General features: G+C 40.5%; 1 protein-coding gene across 1 annotated transcript; it reads left to right on the top strand.

Annotated features, from left to right (window-relative positions):
• The first annotated feature begins 578 nt into the window (after positions 1-578).
• lsm6 (LSM6 homolog, U6 small nuclear RNA and mRNA degradation associated) lies at positions 579-4,754 on the top strand. The gene is made up of 4 exons (XM_085409632.1): positions 579-663; positions 981-1,086; positions 1,180-1,293; positions 4,574-4,754. Exons 2-4 carry the CDS (start codon positions 993-995, stop codon positions 4,606-4,608), a joined length of 243 nt encoding a protein of 80 aa, XP_085265758.1. The 5' UTR covers positions 579-663; positions 981-992; the 3' UTR covers positions 4,609-4,754.
• The last annotated feature ends 13,372 nt before the right edge of the window (positions 4,755-18,126 follow it).

Here is an 18,126-nt window from a genome sequence, read left to right as displayed (position 1 = left end):
AACTGCCTGTGGCACCTTGGCTCTCACTGGGGTTCGCTGGAGTCCCAAAGCCTTAGAAATAGCTTTGTAACGCTTTCCAGACTGAAAGACGTCACTGACTTTGTTTCTTATCAATTCTTGAAATTTATTTATTTTTTTTAGATCAAGGAATGAGGAATGGTGTGTTGCTTTTTGAAATCTTTTACCTTTTACACTTTGTCAGACAGCTTCTACTTAAGTGATTTCTTGATTCAGCAGGTCTGGCAGTAACCAGCCCTGGCTGTGACTAGGGAAAAGTTAGCAGTTAACTCATGACTTAACAAGGGGGGATTATTTTTTAGGGGGGATTAAAGGACCAGGTAGCTTTAGAAGCTTTTTTCCTATAACAAATGAAATCATAATTTAAAAACTGTATTTTGTATTTACTCAAGTTATCTTTGTTTACCTGAAAAATGTAAATGTGACAAATATGCAAAAAAAAAAAGAGGCAAAAATACAGAAGGCTCAGGCAAACATTTAATCACAAAACTATAGCTACTTTGTTGCCAGTTTGATAGCTGATTATGTGATTAGCGATCAAGCATTTAAGTTTTTTGTCCTCAGCCGCTTTCCGTACAGAACACGCTTGTGATTGGTCAAACTGACGTCCATGCTAAATACAATTGTCTGGAAAACGTCGGTCTGGTGAGTGAAATGCTAACAAACATATTGCTGCTGCATATAAAATTAAAGGGTTTCTTCTTGTGTTGTTGGGTGCAATAAAATGTAAGCATGCTTTTCACAAAGACAGCGACCCTCGCTGCGCAGATTCACGGGAAAATAGTCGGTTAGCAGGTTAGTTATACTCGTTAGCTAGCTAGCCGCTAACGATACTAGCCTGTTTGCGTTAGGAAATCGTTACTATTACAGACATGAACACGAGTTAGCTTTTGTTACGCTAATGTAGCTCCATGAAATAAATCGCTACTATAGTATCTAATGCTCATCTTCCATCCTTTCAGATCACAGTCAAAATGAGCCTGAGGAAGCAGACCCCGAGTGACTTTCTGAAGCAGATCATTGGCAGACCTGTTGTGGTCAAACTGAACTCTGGTGTCGATTATAGAGGTACGTAACAGCTTAGCCACTTGCGCGCCCCCCCCATACTGATCGGTAAGTAATGACTTTAAAGGAAAACACGGTGTGTTTGTGTACCTGCAGGTGTTCTGGCCTGTTTAGATGGTTACATGAACATCGCCATAGAGCAGACAGAGGAGTATGTCAACGGGCAACTCAAGAACAAATATGGCGATGCCTTCCTAAGAGGAAACAATGGTAAGCATGTCCCTTTTATGTAGACTTTGGTATTTAAGGCAGTATAGGTCTTCTGTAAGAAGACTGAAGTGCAGAATAAATATGCTAAACCTAAGGAAATGCTGTGCAGCTGTGACAGAGATGATAAAATAGATTAAAAATAAATAAATAAATGCAGGTTTATGTTTTTGAGGCCATCAGGTTTTTCTCTGAATGTCTGAAACTGGAACTCTTTCATGACAGTTGAAAGGAGACGAAAATATGACAAACACAGGTGAGGAGCGCAGATTAAAGTGTGATCTAAAAAGGTTGTCAAATAGCCAACTTGCCCAGAAAAGTAACCTGCTCTGTAGGATGTTCCTCTCAAAACAGGAAGCTGTGGTCTGTCTGATAATGACTCACATTCAGTGCTTGCTTATTAATTCCGTTTAAATGAGGGCATACATTATGAATGGCACAACTTAATGGTGCCATAACCTTTTAGCTATGTTCTGTTCTAACACAACTCCTTTTTTACTTGTAAAATAAAAGTGTACACAGCTCCAGTAAGCTGTACAGTACAAGTCAGTTGTGAAGAGTAACCAGAACCCTGAAACTGTAAAACTGAACTCAGAAATGTGTTTTATTATTTATTTTTTTTATTTATACCAGTACTTTTTTTTCCCCTCTTTAAACTGTGGAAAAGGTCTCTCGCCTTCTTGAAAGTATTGTGAGGGTTAGCCAAATGGTGATAATTAGTTAATGATAAAAAAAAATCCCACTCAAATTAAATTGGTCTTCAAATTAAACTTTTTGCCTGCATTGATTTTTCGAAGTACATCATTATATGATAATAATCAGTAGATAAACTGTTAATGACAGTAGCTGTAAGCTGATGCCCGAGCTGATTTATTAAGATATTTTTAACTCACTAATTATTGTTAAAACAACACATTGTTAACACAGCTCTTGGGAACTGCCCTTTTTCACTCGTTGTCAGTTCAATATTGCATTTTCTTGTGTGTCTTGCTATATTTTTATGAAACTTTGTATTAATATTCTCCATGTTGATCAGCATAGACAGACTTGAACTTAAACTGTACAATGGCTTTGTACAGTGTTTGCCTCTTTTTGATTTCCTATTTTTTTTGTGTTTGTCACACTTAAATGTTTCAGATTAAACTAATTTAAATACTAGACAAAGATAACACAAGTAAACACAAAGTGCAGTTTCTAAATGAAGGTGTTTATTATTAGGAGAGAGAAAAATCCAAACCTACATGGTCCTGTGTGAAAAAGTGATTGCCCCCCCTAAACCTGTTGGGCCACCCCTAGCAGCAACAACTGCAGTCAAGTGCTTGCGATAACTGGCAGTGAGTCTTTTCCCGCACTGTGGAGGAATTTTGGCCCACTCATCTTTGCAGTGGATCTTTGTTTAAGTTCAGCCACCTTGGAGGCTTTTCAAGCATGAACTGCCTTTTTTAAGGTCATGCCACAGCATCTCAATTGGATTCAGGTCAGGACTTTGACTAGGCCACTCCAGAGACTTCATTTTGTTTTTCTTAAGCCATTCAGAGGTGAACTTGCTGGTGTATTTTGAATCATTCTCCCAACGCTGCTTCAGCTTGAGGTAATGAACAGGTGGCCGGACGGCAGAATTCATGGTTCCATTTACCACAGCAAGCCTCCGGGTCCTGAGGTAGCCTCAGACCATCACACTAACACCTTTTCACTGTTGGTATGACGTTCCTTTTCTAAAATGCTGTGTTCGCTTCATGCATGATCTAATGGGACACACACCTTCCATAAGGTTCAACTTTTGTCTCGTCAGTCCAGAGAGTATTATCCCTAAAGTTTTGGGGATCATCAAAATGTTTTCTGAGGCCGTTCCATGTTTTCGCCATTTGTGGATAATAGCTCTCATTGTGGTTCACTGGAGTCATACATCTCAAGAAATGGCTTTAAACCCTTTTCAAGACCAAGAGGTCTTTGTTTCTCATGTCTTCCTGAATTTGGATTCCGACATGTGCCTGGCTTTTGAGGATATTTTTGGTCTACTCCACTTTACATGATTTCTTGATTGAGAACAGGCGTGATACTAGTCAGACTAAACGCCTTCATTTGGAAATTTGTGTTTACTTGTGTTATTGTTGCTTAATATTTACATTTGTTTGATGATCTAAAACAGCAAACATTAAAAAAAAATGGAAATCAAGAAGGGGACAAACACTTTTTCACACCACTGAAACTGTCCTGACACAGAGATTTCATGTTTAATCACTGGTATGCCCCTTTTTTTAAATTTTTTTTTTTTTATGAGAATTGGCTCATTGTAAGGCTCTTGTTTGCAGAGATAGTTTTAATATATTCTGTATTCACCACAGTAGTCGGAACATTTTTTTTAACTGTATTGTTTACATCTTCATCTCTCTGTCTGCATTTTCCAGACACCAGGCATGCACTGTATCCAGTGTGTGATTTGATCTCGAATGTGAGTCATGCAGGCCGGTGTTTCAGGCCGCAGATAGTGTTATTTTTAGTCAAAATAACCAGTACAACAAACTATACAGATTATCTTTGAGGGGAAAAAATGTGGAACGTGGATGCTGCAGGGGGTCAAGGTTTAACATAGAATTTGCTAAATCATCATCAGCAGCACATTTTCTTGTTACTGGAATTATTGTTTTTTCTTTGGGATTTGTTTCTGTGGAATAACGTCTGTGTTTGGGGCTGCGCATTCAGACTGTTGTGAGGTGCAGTAGCTATTCACATAAAAAAATAAAAACAAAACACACAATGGCTCCTCTGTTAAAGACATTTAAGAAAAAAAACATTTTGCAGTGGAGCCAGACTATAATTTATAACGGCTTCTAAATAAAATAAATTAAAGACGAGAGAAACACCCTTCAACAATGTTGTGAGCATTGATGTTACACAATTTAACCAGCAGATGGCGCTCTTCAGCATCTCTCCTGGCAGTACAGGGTGTTTCCAACAACCAGCTGATTCAAGCAGTCGGGTGGAGTGTAAATGAATAACTACACACAAAAAAATGTTAGGGGAATATGTTTATTTTGTGTGTCTGAAAGGAAATAAAAAATATCATCCGACATACAGGATTTTTAAGTCACCAGATGTCTGTGTCGATCTTAAAAATCCTACATTAGCCTGCCTCTGTTTTGCTTTACGCCGCCTCATTGAGTATTTTGTCTGTCAAATGAGATTTTCGGAATTTTGATTTATTTTTATGGATCATCGTGTATGAATAAGATCCCCCCCCCCCCCCCCCCCCCCCTTCTTTTCTCCTGTCTCCTTCTTACAGTTCTGTACATCAGCACCCAGAAGAGGAAAGTCTAGTGAAGACCATTTTGAGTTCATTTAATTTTTTCAGTTTTTAATAATGTTTCAGAAGACGACTGTCATACGTTTTTGGTTCTGTAAAGCTTGAGAAGCGTTTGTTTTGTGAAAGTGGAATATATGAATAAACTCTGAGTTTCGATTTATGTCTGACTCGTTGAACGTCATTTACACATATTGGTGTTATTATCACAAGGAAAACAACTATAGCTTCGCACATTTACCGGATATGGTCCAATCTAACTTTTTCCTAGCAGGAAAACTAAGAATTTAACACAAACCTGCGTTTTCCTCACTCAGAAGGGCTTTAATGTTTAAGTAAATAAAAGGTGGTTAAGAAAGCTGGTGAATTTCTTTTGGCTCTGTCCAAACCTGCAAATTTTAAACTATTTGTAGAGATGCATCATCTGGTGTGGCTTTTATTTCCCATTTGGTGCCATGGAAACAAAGAAATGTTCAATGTAAAAACAAACTGAACTGTTTTTGAACACTTAGCCAGCACAAAATTGATGTGACTCAACAGATGAACATAGCTCACTGCTATACAAGCAAATGTCCTGTATTTACCAGTAGCAGTCAATGATGAAAGTGCTTTCTGACTGATATATCCATACATGCTTAATGATTTTAATAATTGTCATTTAAATCTTAAATGGCTTCTTAGACTTCCCCCTTGCTCGTGGGGAAGTCTGACTGTGGAAGACGAATGATCTATTCTTTTTGTCCTTTTAGTGAAATCGCTCGCTCACAGTTTATCCCCGGAGCAAGCGGAGACATCAAATCTACCACTGTTTTCCCAGAAGGCTTCAAAAGGATTAGAACATAATTTTGTAATTTGTCAGTCCTAATGTGCTAATTTTGTAATTGATCTTGATGCGACTGGCCTGCAGAAACCCATTACTGAATGGCTCGTGTACAAATGCACACATCATTACACATAATCTGACAATCGGCCGCTTTATAATTTCAAATAAAACGCTTCAAAACAAGAATTTATAAACAAAAGCTCCTGTTGTGAGGCTCATTTAGCTTCAGTCTCTGGCTCTTTGGTTTGCAAATTGATCACAAAGATTTAGCTCAATATGACATCATGCTTTGATTGCTTTGTGCGCATAGATAGATATATAAATATATATATTTTTTAAACCCCTACATCTGAACTTTGCTGGTGACTGTGTTGCAAAATACACTTGTTGATCACTTAATGCGCCGTCACAGATTGAATATCTACCTGTGAAAGAAAAAATGTGCCATGCAAATATGTATCACCGACCAACAAAGAGTACAAAGACTGCAGGACCAATCTATAAATGGTGCCACCTGCAGGCTATGTCAGGCTGCATTAGCATGTAAACAGATCTGTCAGATCAACTCTGACTGCCTACTGCTGCAGTCTTCCATGTTGTAATGCTTTTAAAAATGTCTCTGAGCGAACAGGCCTGCTTTATTTATTTATTTATTTTTTAAATCATCCGTGACTGCATAGGTGTTCTTTTTTCAGTCAGGTTTGGATTGGCTCTGCTGTGTTTTGCCCTGTGAAAATCAATGCGGTGGCACATGCAGGGAATTGGAAGTTTATTCCATTTCTGCGTCTGGCCTGTGGTCATTTAGCAAATGAGTTCAAAAGTGGCATCACCTCATTACGCTAAGATAAGAATGCTATAAATATATGATTCATTAGTTTCTTAATGAGAATGCTGTAGCGTGGAGGCATTGGAAGAAGGGTGGGGTTGGGGGTGGGTGGGGGATTCTTTTTCGTCCAAGGATGGATTTTCTTTTTTTTTTTTGAGAGCCTTGTTTTCCAACCTGTACATGCGCACTCTGGCCCCTGGAAGGAGACAAAAGGCTGCCAAGGTCAGGCCTGACTTGAGAATGAAGGACGCGTTATTGATCAAACTCTGGCGAGCTGCAGCTGTAAGAGAGGGAATGTTGGAGGGAGATTGAGCTGCAACACACACGAAACACAGGCGGACATAGGCGCTGAGTGACATATATATACACACACAAAGAAAGGCACGGCACACAGCGCAACACACAAAGAATCATTATGGCACTTGGTGAGGGTTAGTGCAGGCAAATATTTACCCACTGGAATCATAACTGAGCCGCTGGCCGTGTGGCCTCACAGGGAACCCAATTAATACCATTTACACAAATGACCTGGTGGGAGACATCGTGCTCTCGGACTGTGAGCTTTTTTTTTTTTTTGTTTGTTTTAAAAACTCTTGAATCAATGCAGGATCTTCTTCATCTTGCATGTGCATGCATTTGTCCTTTAAACCCTCTGCAGAACAAAACTGTTTTTCTTTTAGATCACTGAACACCCAAAATCCACCTCCTTTTTTATTTTACATTTCATTTGAAGACACTTCATTCCGTCGTCCAGGCTTACTTTGCGTAGAGCGCTGGTCCCCACTTGCCCGATCGCAGCGGGCTGACGGAGGATGCTGCAGTGGCTCGCTGTTGACGTGTGGAGGTGAGTGATGGAGGGGAGAGGACAAAGGAGGGTAGAATAGGTGACAGCCTTGTTATGTAGGAGAGAAAGCCAAGGGGGGGCAGACTCAAGTCTTACAGCACCACCAGCTGCCAGAGCTACAAAACTACAGTGGAGACGACATGGGATGAGGGAGGGAGGGGAAAGTGGAGTATGACTTTGACCCTGACTGATCACTGCAGCATGACTGTCTAGCCTTTTCACAAGGGATCAAAGGAAGACAAGGACAACCTGAGATTCTGTTTTATAACATTTGGCTGTGCAATGTGGAACTTTTTATATGAATGGTTGATAAAGAGTGTTTTTCTTTTGTTTGTAAAAAATATATACACAAAAATATTCAATAACTTTAACTAAGGTGGCTCTTCCTGCACATTTACCACATTTCCGCTGCATCTACCGCCTGCACGTGTAGATGCGACCAGCTATTTGTTTTTGTGTGTGTAAAGAGATCGCCCTCCTCACATTGTATTAGGATGTGAACTTGACCTGCTTTGACCTCTGCCTGACAGCCTGTCGTGTGTTTAGGATGTAAATGATGGCGCTGACCTCACACTCAGCGGCTCCGCTCTCACGTTTCGCAGGCTGGGTCAGAGGTGCCATTTGGAAAGTGCAGAATAAACAAACACCTTAGAAACAGCATGGCGGTGGCTGACAAATTTAAATACGTTCCTCTGATTAATACGCTGAATGTAAGCTGCACGTTAACTGATTATTCCATGAATCAGTAATGGGAAACATGATTTTTATAATTCTGCCCCTCCACATCCCCCACAGTGAAGCAGCTAAGATATGATTGAAGTGTATACTTGAGGCTTTGATTCAAGGGAATTCATAAACTATTGCATTAACTGTTTAAGCATTGCACTCATTTCTTCCTCAATTTTCAGGCCTGAAAGTAAACCATCAGAGATCAAGTGATACAAAGCTTTATGACAGGTTTCACCGCAAATTAAGAAGTGGGACTTCGATACGTTCCCTAACCCTAACCCTAGGCATTACCATTAAAGTGAAAAATCTAAAAAGGCTTGAAGAAAGATGGCAGAAACTCTTGCAAGCTGATGGAGAATAAGTAAAGTGACGATATCAACATTTCCTCTGTAAATACAAACCTCTTCACAACAGCTGGTCAAGCCTGTGGACGTTGAAAGAGACACCTTCATTAATGTAAACAGAAGGTTTCCAACAAAGTGCAAATAACTGGTATGTAAAAAGAGCAGAAAGGCTGGATTAGATTTTTTGCTAGATTATAAAAAGGCCTGTCTAGTTCTTGAAAAAGGTTATTTGTCAGCTAAAGTTAAGATTGTCTTGTATCCGAGTAAGTGAAAAAGAAGAGAAAGAAGGAGCTATCATCATCTGTCAACCATGGTAACACACTGTAATGACACGTGCATGTATAGTGCCAATGAAACTGGGTCTGTGGTGTTTGCTGATTATGTGAGCCTGTACAGCTACAGCTTCTGCTCAGGTTCAACCAAATGTTGAAAAGACTTAAAGCAAAGAAGTGGAAGTTTGTTAACAGGCTGGTCACTGGCTGCAAAGGTTTGTGTCCAAGACTCAATAATATTCCTCATATTTATACACTATGTTGGTTTGAGCCTGTACAAATGCAGACAGTGCAAAAAGGGCTAAACGATTAACACAGTTTTGTTTTTTTTGTTAAGCGAATCATGTTTTTATGCTTCATTTCAAATCCACTGTGAATGTGGTTGAAGCAAAAACAATATACATGCTGAGTCTTGAAAACACATCCATTCAGACAATGTATCAGCAGAAAAAAGGTGTGCATTACTTATGTGTTGATCTGCGAGCTTCTCAGAATCGCTTCCTTGTCTTTCAGGAACCTTCATCCACGTCCAAGTTTGACGGCTGTTTTGATCCTAATTGAGTGTGAAGGTCTGTGCAAGCCTGTGTTGTTCTGCAACCCCTAGGCTCTTTATTTAGCCTCGAGGACAGTCAGCCATGGCCAGAAATGCGACCCCTGACCTTCTTAACTGGAAGAATTCTATTTCCAGCATGGACAGGGTCTTCTGTGATTTATCTTCCCCCAAAACAGCCCGATGCAGATGGCAAAGTTAGCGGAGTGTGACTAGGTGCTCTTCAGGACGCTAGAGAACAGCTCTTTGGCTCTCGGTGTGCTGCATGTGTACGCTATGAAGAGTAAAAGCTTTATTAAGGAAGGCAGGAAAAGTCTTGAATGATCCAGTAGCACGGTCCATGTGAGTCCTTGAACCTTGGCCCCTAAAAGATTCTGCAGCTGTCCTGCAACAGTAGGGTCTATTTTGGAAACGCACTCACATGTTAATCGTACTGTAGCACTGACCGTGACCTGACCCACTTACAGCTCAATAAGCTGTATGGATATGAATACAAAGCGCATCATCACTAGTCTAATCGACAGGCCAAAAACAGGTTTGTTAGTTTTGCGTTCTGTTGTCCCTCTTAGTGAACTTTTTCTGTGCCTTTGTCAGTAAAAACAGGCGAAGCTTCGGGCTAAAAATGTGTGATCCTCAAGCAAACTCCTTTAATCCATAAAAATAAATAATTAGGTAAGTAAAATAAAACTTTTATTCTTCTATAATAAGTGTTTAACTAAACAGCTCTGCTGCCATATTGCTGAACTTTCCTGACACGAAAGGTATTTGTAATTTTATTCCAGTGCAATTCCCGACCACATCATACTGTAGGAAGAAGAAAAAAAGCTCACCGTTACTAATACTTGGTAGGAGGTAATTTTAGGTTGCACAGAAGTTATTGCATCAATGGCTGTCTTGGGACCTTGTCTCACAAAATAGTAAATGTAAGGATGAGCTCATCAGCGCTTGTGAGCAATAATCACTGAATATGAGGTAAACGGCCCGTGTCAAAGAGCCATTTTCAATTACGTTTGCTTCAGAATGGCCCTTGCCTGTCCTGTTTGTCAGCCAAGTCTCACTATTATGCACATGAGATTTGCATGAAATACAAACTAACCCTGCACTCAGGCAATTAGCCTCCATTACACTGGTGTTGCGATTGCCAATTTGTCTGCCATGCAAGGTAATCTGGAGCGTTGCTGGCAAGCACCCAAAACGGTAATAATGGTAATGCAAGAGTCTTTTGTTGTTGTTTCCTCTCAGACTAACAGCCACAGGCGGCTGGTGTGTCACTGGATGAAATGTTGAGGAAGTGGAAATGTTTGCACGACAGTCAGAAGTTGAGACATGAACCTTTGTTCTCAAATAGTGCAGGCCAAAGGCTTTTGGGGTGCTGATTCGGTCGGATTCTCTCTCACCGGGTTATTCGGGGTTAGTTTTAAGTTTTGCTATTAAGCCTGGAAGAGTTGCCTGAGAGTTACGTATATGTCTTTTCAAAGGCTTTTTATGAGGGCCCAAAGAATCAATACTGGACCATGTGTATGTGAAAAGAACTGCTGGCAGCAAATCCAGCCGTAACTATCCCAGCTGTGCAGCTCAGGGCTTCAGTATGTTTCAGCTTCAACTCTCTACTCTCGCCACTATCACGCCATCAGATTTCATTCTAGCAACGGTGGAAGCTGTTTCCAGTGAAGATGCTGCGTATTGGGAGACGGTTAAAAGAAAAAATAAGAAGAGTGTGAATCTTTGACTTCTATAAAATCATATTTCTACCTATGATCAAGCTGACTGCTAAAATAAGCTTTTTTTGGGAGAGAAAACAAAGGTTAAAGGTAAAAATATAATCTGTAGGGTCTGCTGCAAACATCCGGTATGGTTGACAGTCCACAGTGGTGCAGCTTTGATTTGCTGTAATGAATGCTCATGGCGTTGTCAGCATTTCGGGGTGCTCTTGATGTCGGGATAAACTGTTCCAGGTCTCATGGTTTGACCGCTCATGTTTCTTCCTTTGATAGTGATAGTACAGCATGCTCTGGTTAAAACATCCAATAATAACCATCAGTAGCAACAACTCAACATGTTACGAACTGGAAATATGCTCCAAAAATGTTCTTTTGACCGATTTGTTTTACAGAATTCAACCTGTCTTTCACAATCAGCAGCACCGACTGTTGCGATGTCTGATCGTGTGTGTGTGCCACACTAGAAAGGCCTTTGTGTGCATGTTTGGTCATCTCAGTTTGTGTGTCCACTGCTAAAGACGGAAGCTCTGTGGTTTGACTTGCTGCACTCAGACTGCCTTTGATATTGCTCAAGGGCAAAGCCAGACAGAAGAGTTATGACTTCAGCCCATCTTTGACTTTGGCCGTCAGGGAGGTCATAAGGAGGCTACAATCACACACACACGAGAACACATATTAAAAAACTACTTAATCTATCACAAGAATGCACAAACGCACACACGCACGCTTGCACACTGGACTGCAGCCACCATGAGAGTCAGAGAAACACAATTAATGGCTTTTTTATACCTCAGTTAGTTTGTGTGTATGTGTGTGTGCACAGGAGAGAGAGAGCATGTGAACATTTGCGTCACAACATATTAAGAGACAGACGGGGGAAAGCACCTTTCACATCACGATATGACTTCCCGTACAGCGCAGCACGCGGACAAGAGGCCATTAAATTCAATGTGACACCCGCCGGGTGAACCACTGATGCTTTTTACGGGGGCGTGTCACTTCCAGAGTTTTTAACGAGCGTCACTGCGAGCGAAGAGGGGACGCTCTCCGACTCACTCCGGCAGAAGGCGCCAATAGAATTGAAGGAGCAGGTTTTATAGGGACCGCACATGTGATGGTACGGCCTGGAGGAGGAGGCGTCTGATAGACTTTTATGTAGAGCCTAAAGTGATGGGGCAGCACTTTTAACTGAGCATACAAATTGAAACTTGAACATATTCTTACATCATTTTTTAAATTTTGTTTATTGTGACAACTGATGGTATATTCCTCTCTGGAAAAGATTCTATAAACTTCAAAAGCTTTATGGATATCGACATGTAATCTGGGCTGCGACCAAGCTCCTTTTGCAGCTTCCTTCCCCCAAGTTTTGAAAGCACTATCCGAGCTCCTTGTGCCCTCTTGTGGTAGATCCCGGTGATGGCTTTGCCCCTTAGCCAGCTACTCAACTCTTCCTCCTCTTCCTTATTTTAATTGACCTGGATTTGTTCCTTTGCTTTGCTGTAATGAAAAAGCAAGAGGTGCCTCGAGACTGAAAAATCCTGTCAGCTTCGCCCTGCAGCAATTCCCACACCCCAAAACTGGGTCCCCTTTACAAGATCTCCTGTTTGAAGCTGAGCAGAAATAAAAAATTTAAAAGACCTGGGTGCTTCAATGCCTTGCGATGAATAATTAAGAAATATGCATTTTCAGATAATGGAGAAGAGAATTTTTAATACATCTGGATGTAAATCCATTGGAAAAAGAAAAAAAACCCCACTGCATATGTTTGTGTGGAGCTGGCACTCGAGTTTGTATTGTATTCTTATTTCTCTGTGTAAAGATGCAGTGAAATATTTATCCAGAGTTTCCTGTTAAACACAGAGAACGAGCCTGATCGCTTTCTTAAAATACAGAAACCTGTACAAATGGGTCCAGTATGACACGCATGCATATTAATGCGGTTTGCTCAGTGCGCTGCTCAGAGGTTCGTGTTATCAATACAAGGCGATCAATATTCTACACGATGAACAAGGCCATTCAATCAAAACACGCTGCATGAGAAATGAAAGAGAGATCAAACTGAGAAATGAATGTATTTAGCAGATACAAAGTCCTTGGGTGAATATATAAAAATACGCATTTGTGTGATTAACAAAGATGGATAATGGTGCCGTACTTTTTTAAAAATGTCATTCTGAACATGCTGAAAAACGTAGAGGCGATAAATGCACAAGCAATTTAGTCAGTCATACCTGCCACCACCTCCGTCTGACGGTGTCACGGCAGGTCACGTAAAAGCCATATTTCAGGTTAAATTCTCCCCTGCTGCTCTTTCCCCACTCCCCCTCCCTACTCACCCATGTCATGTTACAACTCCCAATACACCTATGATTCATAAACCACAGGGCTGTTTGATTTTACACTTGATGACTCATCACAGGTTTAAGTCTTCATATTAAAGCCCGGTGACAATTTTATGGTCTCCATACTGGAAGGAGAGCGAGCGTGCTGTGCCACGATACAACAGAAACTCCCGTCTGTCTTCATAACTCATCTCTGTGATGGCAGAGCTGGATTGAGTCATCTTCGCTTCCGGCTGGTGCTGTAGCAGAAAGCCTGGCTGAATGCTGGGGCCGAGGTGTGCTGTATGTGTGTGCATGCGCGGCGTTTTGTTGTGTGTTTGTGTGAGTGTGTGCTTGAATGAATGCTCGTCCTAATTAAGCATCGGCAGCTCCTTGGACCAGGGGGAGGCAAGACTTCACAGCCATTAAATCAGGACAATGCTTTTTGTGTCACTGGTGCTGGCGTAAGTTGCCCTGCTTCCCCTCCCACTCCTTGCATCTCCTCTCCCTCCTTACCCTCCCACCTCCTCACCCTCTGCCAGTCTCACAGCAGCCAGGCAGCCTAGGGCTCCAAAAATAAATGATGGCTTCCCAAGTGCATGGTCAAGGCCAGGCAAGTTGGCAGGACTAGGCATCCTTTGAGAGCTGTAGCAATAACTCACTGGGGTGCCCTCCAGTGGTGGATTGTGCTCACTGCAGTTACTCTTCAGGAATGCACATCCAGAGATAAAGGGAGCAGAAATACTGCATAGTATAAGGTCCAAAACAGCAGCATAACCTGCATTTACTCACTTCATGGCCTTCTCTTAGACTATTGTAATGTATTAGACAGACAGACAGACAGACAGACAGACAGACAGACAGACAGACAGACATACATACATACATACATAGTCACAGGTGCCAAGTAAGGGCCTTATATTATGAGAATTATAGCATGTATATATACAAAAGTCATAAAAACAAACATATACAGTATTTCTACTTTTAAACTGATTGCTTACACAGGTATCTAATCAGGGGATCACATGTCAACTCAGTGGACTTAGTCATGTGAACATGATCAAGACGACCTGCTGAAGTTCAGACTGAGCATCAGAATCAGTGAGGAAAGGTCATTTAAGTGGCTGTGAACGTGTTCTAGTCTGAGTATTTCAGAAATTTTCCCCACACATTCATTCATTCATTCATTCGTATTTAGGGTTTATAGAAAATGGCCTGAAAAAGGGAAAATATCCAGTGATATCCATCCAGTTTTCTGGATGAAATGCAGAAGAGCATACCTCTGACCTGTGTCCAAGATTGCACACCTGGTGCCACACCAGCCACACCATGCCAACATTTAACCACACGAGGGGCCACTCCTGTCAGTATAAAACACAGTAAAGTGAGGCTACAGTTCACATGGGCTCACCAACATGAGACGGTGTAAGATTGGAAAAACAGTACATGGTTTGACGCCATCTTTTAACTTTGTATTTTGCCTCCAGGTCACTGAGATCATCGTCCTAACGACTCCTCTCAGTGCCCTCTTCTTGCCTTAAAACTAAAGGCGACCTCTAAAGATGTAACGTTGGTGGAATTCACTGTAAATGTTTTCTACTGCTCTTTTATTTGACTTTTATTTACTTATATATTTACTTTCATTTTTTATTTATACTTCATTTTTCAGTCTTATTCATGGATTGTATTATTATTTTATTTATCACATTTTTAAAATCCTTCCTACTTTGTATTCATTCTTATTGTGTTGTTTGTTTATGAGTTTTGTGTGCCTGGAGAGCACCTTGGGTCAATCTCTGTTGTTTTAAAATGTGCTATTGAGTCTCAATTTCTGCTGCGACATTTAGATGTTAGGGTCAGAATTTGGTATAAATAACATGAAAGCATGGATCCACCCTGCCCTGTATAAATAGTTCATGCTGGTGGTAGTGTGTAATGGCATGGGGGATATTTTCCTTGCACAATTTGAGCACCTTAGTACTAACTGAGCTTGATTTCAACACCACAGAATACCTGAGTGTTGCTCCTAACCATGTCCATCCCTTTATGACCACAGTGTACCCATCTTCTGATGGCTGGATATCAGATATCTATATTTGAATCATTGCTGTATGAAAGTAAACTTCAAAACATCTATGTTAAAATCATCACAGGTGTGTTGAATTTCTTTATACAGGTGTTTTTTAAACTTTGCAACTTGGAACACTGGGGCTCAACAAACTGAACCTTGAACAGGTAAAAAGCACTAATATGTAGCATTATAAAAGCAAAAGTTAATAGAGTTGAGTTGTAAGGTTAAAATAAACCTGTCTTCACACCCAGCAAAGCTCAGAATGAAGGGCACTAAGGAGTCAAAGTGGGTCAGTGTAGAGTATTCCCAGCACGGGTGTCACCTGCTGTTCCAGGTCAGTGAAGGACTGGTGAGTGCGTGTGTCAGAGTCAGACAAAAAGACTATTTAAGTCATTTGTATAACCAGACATATCTATAATATGCATAACTTAAGACTGGAGCTGAAAGGATTTTTGAATGAATTACACTTTCAACTGACAGAAACTTAATTGGGAGCTAATTTTGTAACTTTTAACCTCCATTAGAGCTCCATTTGCTAATTAAAGTTTCTCAAATGTGAGCTTTTTGTTACTTTTTTTCTCTTCTTCTTTTATACACACACATACACACACTCAAAAATACCTTCAAATTTGTGTGGACCGGTGTGTGTGTCCTCACAAGTGACTGTCGGTTCTCATAAGTATAGTAGAATGGAGATTTCGGTCCTCACAAAGATAGCTAGACAGGAACACACACACACACACACACACACACACCCATATATATAGATTTTTTTTTGTCAGTTTTTTCAGACTTGATAGACAGACCACCTGATGGAGGATGGAGGGTTCATAGATCTGGAGCTGACACTGCTTTCAGTTTCCCCCAGCTGGTCATATGAAACATTTGAACACATATTTTAATTCCTATTTAAATGAAATAAATCAACACCCCAAATTCTTAATCATCATACTAGACAGCACTTTTGCCTCACAGCCTGACGGTCCTGGGTTTGAACCTTGGCTGGATGCTTGGTTTACTTGCTGCTTTAATATTGTCTCAGGGTCTATTGAGCTTTATGTCCTGATGAAATAAAAGTAAAAAATTAAACAACGGCAAAAAACCAAAGAGTCTGATGGTTTTGGAAAAAAGTAATTTTCATTTGATGCCAGTACTTCTTAGTGCTCAGGTGTGCATATTGTTCTGTCAGGACAAAAGCAGACTTTTCATATTTACAGGCTTTACACACACTGATCGCACAGGCAGTGAAATACAGCAACTTACAGCAAAGAGCGTGCAGATAATTTAATACGGGAATAAAATATACAAAAGAGAAATATCATTCTTGCATCAGAAGAAGAAGAACAGACGCACTCACACAAAGCCTCATCTGCCCTCCAAAGCTCTGCACACTGTAGTAGCTCAGTGCTGTAGAGTGGATGGAGCGGCTTAGAGGCAAGTCCTTTGGTCTGCTATTAATTTTACATACTCTAAGGAGGCAATATATATCTTTTATCCATTTAATTAGTTCTGCTGTCTCTAAGTTGGTCAGATCTATTTTCCACTCGATGAAACGGGCTGGTCGAGTCAGTCATGGAATTCATCAAATATATGCATTGCATCTCTGAGGACCCTTCAGTCGTTAATACATATTCAATGCCTGAGTTATTGTTGTCATAGACAGACACGCTGAACTGCAGTTCAGAGAATTGAGAGCAATTTAACTCGCATTTCCGTACAGCCCGTTATTGACTTTGGCATCAAACACGATGAATAATGGCGTCGTCTGCTTAAATACAAATAAATGTTTGCAGACACAGACCACTGCTGAGGGCCTAAGGCACTTCTAACTCGAATCCTCTCCGCAAAAAAATTCAGGACATGTGCTGCCTGTGAAATCCAATCAAAACGTCTCAATAGATGATTTATTAATTTTAACAAAACTTATTCAAGTTTCATAGATGTTTTCCTCTTTGCTGTTTTCCCTGTAATACTTCTGTAAACGGGCGCATCGGTGGGTGGGCTGGATGTCCACTAGGGGTCAGGCTGACACAAAGCATTGAGCAGCTTCTGAAACAACGCTGCACGCGCTCAGATGCTGGAGCGTTGTGAGGTGATGTGAGGCCAGGTCCTAATGATGGAAATAAGATTCAAAATCTTTTAAAATTAAAATGTTAAAAAAAAGGAAATTCAGAATTCTAAAGTGAATGAGGTGAAATGAACACATGTCACACGCAGAGAAGCACAATAAGAAACCCAGAGACAAAGGACGTGTTTGATTTTAACAGAGTCGTTTGCATTTCATAAAAAAGTCCAATAAAATCCCTGACTGCCTGGTGGTCAGAGCCCACTGCTGCTGCTATTTCAAACCACAAAAATTGCTTTTTTCTTTCCTTCTTTCATTTTTTTTTTTTTTTTACACCCCGTAATCACCTTCACCTTTAAGCAAATCACGTCTGCAACAGAGTCAGTGCATTCACCTCAAGTGCTGTGCCATAAGCAATTTTATCAGAAATGATTGCTTTATGCTCTCCTTATAACACCCCTCACGGCTAGAATCACATAATAATTAATGTAGCAAAAATGACTCATTAGTGCAAATATATTCCAAAAATACGCCAGTCAGTCCTGCTGATGAAAATACATTGATTTGCTTGAAAGGTGAAATTTAGGAGCTGAAGGTAGAAAAAAAAGAAAAAAGGTGCCATTATGTCCATACGAAAGGTTTCAAATCTGCTGATTTTATTCTTAAAGTGTCGAATTCAGCTTTCGTCACTATACTGCAACAATTCATAGCAAAAAGAATAATCTCAGGGCGATTTACGTTGGAAAGTAAAGAGCAAGCAAGCGAGCACTTGGCTTCTTTCTTTCTTTCTTACCATAAATCTCAAATCAACTAAAAACAAAATCACACTGTCAGGCTAGTTTTCTCCAGTTAAGTCACCTCATAGATTCATACATCTGTTCTATTCTTCAAATCTTTAATTAGTGATCACCTTCAGTATTAAATGTAACACTGCTGAGATAACAATTCAGGACGGTGCTTTTG

This window comes from Rhamphochromis longiceps, linkage group LG6 (genome assembly GCF_057381845.1).
Source record: "Rhamphochromis longiceps isolate RC_006_pf linkage group LG6, R_longiceps_female_GT1.1, whole genome shotgun sequence".
NCBI lineage: Eukaryota > Metazoa > Chordata > Actinopteri > Cichliformes > Cichlidae > Rhamphochromis > Rhamphochromis longiceps.
The sequence above is the reverse complement of the archived record's forward strand: the minus strand, read 5'-3'. Positions and strand labels throughout refer to the sequence as shown.